Genomic DNA, 9,404 nt, shown 5'->3' with positions numbered 1-9,404 from the left:
TCCTCACGATGACAAGGAAACTGGAGTACACACCACTTAAAGACTTAGGAATAGAGATATTTCTATGGAGATGACAAGGAACTACAAAAAAAGATTTCCACAGTCCAGAATGCTAAGAGAACTATTACTGGAGATGTTTTTATGCTTCGACCTTATATTACAATTTAGATTCATTCACCGATACTAAGACCATGAATATGTTTGTTCCAAGACTTCTTGGAGATATCAGAGTAGGGACCTTCATAACCAAACTTGATTAAGAAACTACTCCTGACGATGACAAGGAAACTGGTGTACAGACCACTTAAAGATTTAGGACCAAACTTGGTTAAGAAACTACTCCTGACGATGACAAGGAAACAGGAGTACAGGCCACTTAAAGACTTAGAATTGGAGATATTTCTATGCAACTTATTTTAGTTTTTTGCAATTATGATTGGTTTTACATCACTAAAGATAGTGAAGACCATTGTTCTAAGATCTCTTAGAGCTATCGGAAGAGTACGACTGAATGATTCGACAGATCTCGAACCTGCTAGCGAACTTGATTAAGAAACAACTTCTGTAGATGATAAGAAAACTACAAAAGATTCTTCTAGAGTACAGACCACTTAGAGACTTAGGATAGGAAAGAAGTACGACTGACTGATTCGACAGATTCCTAATCCACTACCCAACTCCTGACGATGACAAGAAAACTACAAAAGATTCTTCTAGAGTACAGACCACTTAGAGACCTATTATTAGAGATGTTTCCATGTATCAAACTTTTATTAGACTTTTGTAATTATGATTCTTTTCGCTCTACTAAAGACCGTGAATACGTTTGTTCAAAGACCTCTTAGGGATTCCGGATTTGGGATCTTCATAATCTAAGTCTTTTGAAAGAAGTACCTTTTACTACGACTGAATGATCCGACAGATCCTGAACCCACTACCGAACTTGCTGAAGAAACAACTTCTGTACATGACAAGGAAGGGATTTCGGATTCCAGATCTTCATAATCTAAGACTTTTAAAGGTAGTAGGACTGATCCGAACCCACCACCGTACTTGATGAAGAAACTACTCCTGATGATGACAAGAAAACTACGAAAGATGCTCTTAGAGTACAGACCTCTTAGAGACCAAGAATTGAAGATTTTTCTATGCATCAAACTTATATTGGACTTTTGCAATTATGATTCTTTTCACACTAATAAAGATCGTGAAACCTCTTAGAGATTCTGGGACTGACACGAACCCACCACCGAACTTGATGAAGGAAATACTTCTGGTGATGAAAAGGAAACTGCAAAGGATTCTTCTAGATTCTATACCACTTAGAGGCCTAGAATTGGTGATGTTTTTATGCGATTTTTAGTAGCTTAGGGATTCATGTATTAAGACTTTTAAAATATGAAGGACTCACTAATTCGACAAATCCTGAATCCATCACGGAACATGATGAATGATCATGGAATTGACAAAACTGAAACTGAAAAAGATGCTCTTAGAGTACAGACCACATAGAGAACTTGGATTGTAGATGTTTTCGTATATTAGATCTATACATTTATGATTCATTTAACGCTAAGAAAGACCACGAATACATTTGTTTCTATAACTCTTATCCGAACTTTCTATACCTCTTACAGATTACAAATTAGGGATCTTCATATAGTAAGACTTTTGAAAGAACTAGAACTGACTGATACGACAGATCTCGAAGGTACGACTAAACATGATGAAGAAACACTACTAGAGATGGCATGAAAAGAGATTTCTGGAGTCCAGACTACTTAAGGACCTAGGATTGAAGATGTTTCTATGATTTGGATATGTTTCTATGCTTATCCTTATATAAGAAGTAGGAATGACTAATGTAAGAGTTCCCGAACCAACCACAGAACTTGATGTATAAACTACTTTTGGGGATGACAAGAAAACTACAAAAGCCACTTCTAGAGTCCAGACTGCTTAGAGAGCAAAAATTGGAAATGTTTCTGTGCTTCAATAGGTTAATAAAGATTTTCTAAACAACAAACATTCTGAACATATTGCTTCAACATTCTAAACCACAAACACTGTAAACATATTTCTTGAAGATTCAAAACAGATGTCAAAACATATATAGGTCAAACTTAAAATCAATAAGTTCTTCTCTTCTAATCGAACAACTTTTGTCTTATTTGTACAGATGTTTAACTAACAATTATTGTAAATTATAAAGTAAAATTTTACTATAAAAACTTTAGAACATCATGGTAAGAGTATCACTTTCAGTTGTTCTTTACAATTGAATAGAATAAACTGAAAATGAAATTTTCATTATATTTAATATCTATAGCCCTTTTGGGTTCAAGTTTTGGTGTTGATGCCTTTATTGGCATGGGAAGTAGTGGTGGTTTTAAGTCAAAATTGTGTGCCATGGGTAAAACACAATTTTGTCCACCACCAACTGTTCCCACAACAACCGCAATCATACCCACTGATATTATAACACCAACACCAACTTTGGAACCAATTTCGCCCATACCAACCACCACAAATACTGAAGAACCCACTACGATAACCACAGGTACCTCACCGACAACGGAAACAAGTGAAACACCAACCGATACACTAACATCACCTACAACATCTCCTGATCCTGATGATCCCGCAGCTGGAGAAGGTAGAGCTTTGGATATTGCTGAAGATGATAATGAGGAAAATGCATTAGATGATGAATCCGATGTCACAGATGCCCGTGCTCGTCGTGTTAGAAGTCGTAAAAATCGTCGTAATCGTCGTCTACGTAGACGTAAAGTAAGCCGTAAGAACAAAAATCGCAAAGCACGCAGAAATCGTAAGTTACGTCGTCGCAATCGTCAAATCAAACGTAACCGTAAGATCCAACGTCGCAATCGTAAGGCTCGCAGAAATCGTCGTCGTGGTATCCGTGTTGTACGCAGACGTGGTAGGAAAACAATCGGTTAACTAGATATTGAATGATTAATTTAAATAAATACGATTTATGAATATAACTTTATTGAATTGTTTTGTTTTTTTTTTAATACTTAACATCAGGTTTAAATCTATTGGACTTTTTAACACATTTTAGTCTATAGAGATTTAAGTTCCTAAAAGAACAGAAGAACTAAGATGCCGGATTGGGTAAGGGTTCTTTAAAGTAGTTCTAAAATATTAAGAATTGAGTTTATTCTTATGCTATCGAGCATATTCTATTATATCATGGATTAGGGTTTATTTTTAACTACGATTTCGTTTTTTGTTTAAACTATTACTAAGGAACACAATTCAGCTTATTGCTGGAATATTCAGGAGCTTAAAAGTAGGATTCTGACAATCATACGTTCAAAATATTCCGAGAACTTTGAAAATTGGATTAATTGCCATCCTTCATAGAGACCACAATTGATTAAGAGACAACTCAGGATTGTTTCTTTACTATAGGAAGATAAACAATATTTCTGACGATAATGATTTAGTATGTTTCTAGAATATCAAGAAACTAAAGATTATAGATCTTTCAACGCTACGAATCAGTTTGTTCCTTAACACCATTCCTAATGACTTATCCCCAGAACTTAAATATTAGAGCATACTTCAAGACTGGTAGGAGGTCAAATCTTAGAAATCCCTCTATACTATAACTGAGTTTCTTGCAAGAGTGCTAAAAGCCCCAAAATTATGAAGGATTTGCCACGATTCGTATAACCATAAATGATTTAGAATTAGAGGCATTCCCATACGACTTAAAAAGCATGGCATCTCATGAAACGAGTTCAAGATTAGTTCAGTGATACATCAATGACCTTCTATGTCTAACTTCCAATCCGATATAATCTTTTGCCAATGACAGTAATATCTGCCATTCCTATTCATTCAATTATAGGTCAAGCTCTCTAGAGATTGGGCAATTAGGCGTAATATGAATAAATCGCTTAATCACGTCTTGATAAAGATCTCTGAATGAGGTATTAACAGAGTCGATTTTAACGCCCTCAAGACTAAATGTTGCTTTTTAATACATAAATGGGTGGTGTAAGTATTAAGGAATCGGAAAATCTATTTTGGAGCTACTCGAGCGCGTACAAGAGAAGGCAAAGGTACTTATCGGTGACAGTATGGTATCTCAGACTACTGATTCACTGGAGCACCGTCGCAACGTGGGGGGTATTTCACTCTTCTATGGACACTATAATGGAATGTGTTTCTCTTAAATTAGGGAACTTGTACTGTAATCAAGAACACAACAATTTGTGGTCGATTGGTCAGTGAACCGCACAACACATTACAGGAATATTCATTCTTCAGCCGCACAGAAATATTCCCCCTCACTTTCGATGTGGAAAGGTTTAAATCAAATGTCCACAAATACTACTCCCTCCTACAACCTATTTTCCCCGTTCCAGCACATTCACTGCACGAGTAGGGAACATCCCCAGAGTGATAGTCTTCTCTTATCTTCTCTTCTATTGTCTTATTTTCTTATCTGTTCTTTTCTCTTATTTTAGAGCAACTGTGTTTCTTTCGTGTCTACATTTCTAGACTACGTAGAGACTCAATATTAGAATAAATGTTCTCACTATGTCTCTAACGGACTTTATGGAGATTGTTAGTTATCTAAGAACAAACTAAGCGACATCTTGTTCGTAACATAAATCTTCAGTTTTCTTTCTTTTCCTTCTCTTCCTTTCTCTTTTCTTCCGTTCTCTTCTCTTCTAGTCTCCTTTCGTCTCTTCTCCCTTCTTCTCTTCTTATCTCTTCTCTTCAACCAAGAATCGGAGTTTTTCCTATAAGATAGTAATTGTTGCTAAACTTCAAAGACACTAAGGATAGTGGATCTCATAGACCACTAAGAAACCATGTTTTATGGGTCCTTAATCTCTACGATTAAGTTTGATAATGGATAACTAAAAGAACTAAGATTACCGATCTTTCTACGCCATTTCATATCATGATTTCTTTTCCTTCTCAACTCTTCCGTTCTCTTCTCTACTCTTCTATTCCGTTCTCTTCATTGCTACCCAGAATTGGAGTTTTTCCTATAAGATTTAAATTGTCGCTAGACTTCTAAGAGACTTAGAATATGTAGTGGATCTCGTAGACCACTAAGAGATTATGTTTACGATTAAGATTGTTCATGAATAACTAAAACAACTAAGATTAGCGATCTTCCACACCATTTCAATCCATGAATAAGTAAGTTTAAAGAAGAGATTCTGTTATAAATGTATAGATCAACAGTGTTCATTCTGTGACTATGTTTCTGGACTACGAAGAGTCTCAATATTAGACTTTATGGACTTAGCGTCTAGACTTCTAAAAGTAGTGCCAGAGCAAACTTTACTTCATAAGCACAATTCGAGTCTTCTACATAAACTTTCGGAGTTCTAGTAGAAGTTTAAGGACTATGATTCTATAATATCATCAAACACAGAATGTTGTTCAAAACAAATACAACTTGAGTAAAGAAGTATAAACTATTTGTCATAAAAGTTTATTATATCTAAAACAAAACAGACTTTTGACCAAATTCATTACAATAACCATTATTTGTACAGATGTTTTGGAGAACATTTACAACCAACCGAAATCAACATTTACATTTTTACTATAAATACTTTTGAACATTACGAAAATGATATCACTTTCAACTGTTCTTCTCACAACGTTCGTTGAACAATAAGTAGATAATGAAATTTTCATTATTATTAATTTCCTTGGCCCTTTTGGGTTCAAGCTTTAGTGTTAATGGCTTTAAAGTCTCTGGCAATAATACTGCTAATGGTCGTACTTTCAAGTGGAAATTGTGTGCTATGGGTAAAACTGAATTTTGTCCACCAGCACCACCAGTTGAACCCACTCTAACTGAGACAATAATACCTACTGATATTACTCCAACATTAACACCAACATTACCACCGTTGACACCAACACTGACACCAACAACGCCAACATTAACACCAACAACACCAACATTGACAAATACAGATACTGACCTACCTACCTCTTTGACTACTCCCCCAACAACGGAAACAAGTGAAGCTCCCACCGATCCTGATGCTCCTCCTCCTCCTCCTCCACCACCAGCAGCCGAAGCGAGAGCTTTTGAAGTCTTTGAAAATGATGAGGATGATGAAGAAAATGCTTTAGATGATGATGATATGGAGTCCGATGTCACAGATGGCCGTGCTCGTCGTATTAGACGTCGTAAAAATCGTCGTAACCGTCGTTTACGTAGACGTAAAGTAAGTCGCAAGAACAAAAATCGTAAAGCACGCAGAAACCGTAAGATCCGTCGTCGTAATCGTCAAATCAAACGTAATCGTAAAATCCAACGTCGCAATCGTAAGACCCGCAGAAATCGTCGTCGTGGTATCCGTGTTGTACGCAGACGTGGCAAGAAGACCGTTGGTTAAAAGGAATATTTATTGTATGGATAAATGTAATGTTAGTTAAATCTATGGAATAAATATAGAAAAAAAATAATATTGAAATATTTTCTAGTTTTATTTGTAAATTTTAATCAAAAGATCTTGGGTTTTAGAGATCTAGAGATCAAAGATTTAGGAAAATCTGCTTTAATTAAAATCACACGGTTAAGATGTTCTTGTACAAGTAATAAGCTTTGTTAATCGTTCATATCTACAACTAAGTTTGTTTCTGATCCTATAGCAGTTCTACAACTAGAGACAATATAAGCTATTATTTTACCATAAACCACTTTATTGGGGAGGGTACATTGGGCTTGTACTGATGTTTGTGACGCACAGTAATATTAGTCATAAACCCACCTTTCAGTATACCAATCGGTTTAGTATAGTTTTCCGTCCGTCCATGTAAACCTTTTAATCAAACTACAGGTCCATATTTTGAAGATAGTTTAATGAAACTTGGTTCATGATCTTCTATTGTCTCAGAGACGAAGCTTATTGAATATGATTAAGAACGATTAATAATTTCACCTGGCCCCCCATGCAACTGTACCCCCGAATAGGGCTTGTAAACTTTGTAATCAAACTACAGGTCGAAATTTCGGTGATAATTCAATGAAATGAATAGCAGATTATCTTTTACGGTATCGTAGACGAAGACTACTGAAAATGGTTCACATCGGTCCATTATTTTACCTAGCCCTCATGCAACTGAACCCAAGAAAAGGGCTTTTAAACTTTGTAATCATACTACAGGTCGCAATTTGGCACATGATCTTCTGTGGTAAACGAAGCTTGTTGAACTTGGTTTACATAGGTCCATTTTTTCATCTAGCCCCCATACAACTGAACCAGCCGAATAGGGCTTTTAAGTTCATAAGTTTTAAGTTCTATATTAGACTTGATCTGACCTGATGATCCTCAGGAATTCCATAATAATAGGTCCTCATATGACCCTAGCCCCTATGTCGAGTCCCCATCAAAATTTCACTTAAATGTTGAAATATGGTGACAAGTTTGTGCAATAAAGTTTGCCCTAGTTTTCTTTTCACCGAGTTTGTTCCTAGACTACAAAAATCACTTGAATTAAGGATTAACACCACGATCACATTTACTATTAGTAATGCTTTATATCCTTATGCTAAAAAGTACAAAATTTAGTTCCTAATATGAATTCCTTCAGTTAGGAATATATGAGACACAATGTCTCATTTGTTTGCAAACAACGAAAGGGTACATGGCCTTGAATCCTCCTGCACCTGTTGATATTCAGTTGAAATCCCTACGAGATTTAAAAGTCAATGATTTATATTTATTGGAAGAAGAATTATTATTAATATTTTATTTCTATTTCTATTGTTTGCTATAAACTTGGCGACGATGTTTACGTGCTTTACGCTTGTGACGAATTAACGGTGGTTGAGGACGAAGTTTATAAGCTCTGCCACCAAAAGAACTGCTAGAGCCTCCTGTAATGCTACCACTACTGCTTCCTGTACCGCTTCCATCGAATGTTGGAATAGGAGGCCAAGTAAGTGATGGATAATCAGGAAAACTTGTACTTGTAGTTTCAGGAAATTCGGGTGTTGTAGTATCTGTTGCAATTGTTGATTCTGTAGTTGGCAATGGTTTAGGAGTAGTTGTTGTCTCTGGTTTAGGCGTTGGTTTTGGTGTTGTTAAAATCGGTGGTAAGGGTTTAACCGTAGTTGTTGTTTTAACAGTTGATGGAGGTAGTGGTGATGGTGATGGTGTTGGCGTTGATTTCGTTTCTAAGGATATCGTTGTTGTTAGAGGTATTTCTGTCGTGGTCTCAATTGGTGTACAATATTTTGTTTTGCCAAGAAAACACATTTTCGCTTTAAAACTTTTACTACTTGTAATTGGATGTGATTTATGAAATATAAAACTGTTCACTTCGTTCTGTAAGCCCAGTATGGACAAACAGATTATATACAATGATAACTTCATTATGTTTTAAAGTTGTTCTTTTCGAAAGTTTGCCTTTAAACAGCTACATTTTTCATTATGCTCAAAAGCTTTTATAATCTCATCAAAAACAGTCCAAAAATGTTGAGTATGTAAAACAATTGTTTAAATAATATAACATCTGTATGTTATTTGGGTAAAAAAAAAACGATTATTTGCTTAATTTCTTAATATATTTGTTTTTTATAGAGAAATAACTTTGAAATACTTTTCTTTAATTTATGATAAATTTTGAGATGCTGAGAAACATCGATCACACGCTCATGTCGTTGGTGAATGTGTTCTAGCAGTTTCAATGAGCGTTTTTAAAACGAAAGACAAAGATCACCCAGGTCAGCAATAGAAAAAAATCCAAAGAAAAGGAATTGAAGCCCTCTTAAGATTGTTTTATTGACCTTAAAAGGAACTTGCACGATTGATGTAAGCTAAAGAGAACAAGTATTGCATCTTTACTTGTGATGAATACCAATTGGCTCAGAAACACGATTTGGATATATCCGTCTGACTGTCTGTCTGTGAGCTTGTGCGCACGCTACATGTTCCAATTTTCAAGATAATTTAATGAAATTCGTCACGTATTTCGCTTAGCCCTTATACAACCGTTTCCCCCGAATAGGACTTTTGGGCTCATAATTCTAATTAATATTCCATTATGTCAACAAAAATTCGGCAAAATTTAGTCTTCAGTATCATAAAAGATCATGCGCAAATTTCATTGAATTATCTCAAAAATTTGCGAACTGTAGTTTGATTACAAGGTTTACAAGCTCTATTCGGGGGTTCAGTTGTATTGGGACTAAGTTAAATAATAAACCGATCTTACGAATTTTCAACAAGCTTCGTCCCTGGGATAATAGAAGATCATGTACCAAATTCCATTGAATTATATTTAATTACAAGGACGGACAGACGGACGGACATATCTTAATCGACTCAGATAGTGATATAAAGATATATAGATAGATAGATAGATAGATAGATAGATAGATAGAT

The 9,404-nt window shown here is 35.4% G+C and overlaps 3 protein-coding genes across 3 annotated transcripts; 2 read left to right on the top strand and 1 right to left on the bottom strand.

The window, feature by feature from the left end:
• Positions 1 to 2,298: 2,298 nt before the first annotated feature.
• LOC111684880 lies at positions 2,299 to 2,961 on the top strand. Its single transcript, XM_023447102.2, has one exon. The coding sequence runs from the start codon at positions 2,299 to 2,301 to the stop codon at positions 2,959 to 2,961; it is 663 nt and encodes a 220-aa protein (XP_023302870.2).
• Positions 2,962 to 5,684: 2,723 nt separating this feature from the next.
• On the top strand, positions 5,685 to 6,410 carry LOC111684881 (merozoite surface protein CMZ-8-like). The gene has a single exon (XM_023447103.1). The coding sequence runs from the start codon at positions 5,685 to 5,687 to the stop codon at positions 6,408 to 6,410; it is 726 nt and encodes a 241-aa protein (XP_023302871.1).
• A 1,368-nt stretch (positions 6,411 to 7,778) lies between these two features.
• Positions 7,779 to 8,276, bottom strand: LOC111684882 (endoglucanase A-like). The gene has a single exon (XM_023447104.2). The coding sequence runs from the start codon at positions 8,274 to 8,276 to the stop codon at positions 7,779 to 7,781; it is 498 nt and encodes a 165-aa protein (XP_023302872.1).
• Between the last annotated feature and the right edge of the window lie 1,128 nt (positions 8,277 to 9,404).

This window comes from Lucilia cuprina, chromosome 2 (assembly GCF_022045245.1).
Source record: "Lucilia cuprina isolate Lc7/37 chromosome 2, ASM2204524v1, whole genome shotgun sequence".
NCBI lineage: Eukaryota > Metazoa > Arthropoda > Insecta > Diptera > Calliphoridae > Lucilia > Lucilia cuprina.
This window is presented reverse-complemented; position numbering and strand designations above follow the sequence as displayed.

What these genes read in the sequence shown, in the direction of transcription:
- LOC111684882 (XM_023447104.2), bottom strand. Translation starts at nt 8,276, where the DNA reads ATGTGTTTTCTTGGCAAAACAAAATATTGTACACCAATTGAGACCACG.
- LOC111684880 (XM_023447102.2), top strand. Translation starts at nt 2,299, where the DNA reads ATGAAATTTTCATTATATTTAATATCTATAGCCCTTTTGGGTTCAAGT.
- LOC111684881 (XM_023447103.1), top strand. Translation starts at nt 5,685, where the DNA reads ATGAAATTTTCATTATTATTAATTTCCTTGGCCCTTTTGGGTTCAAGC.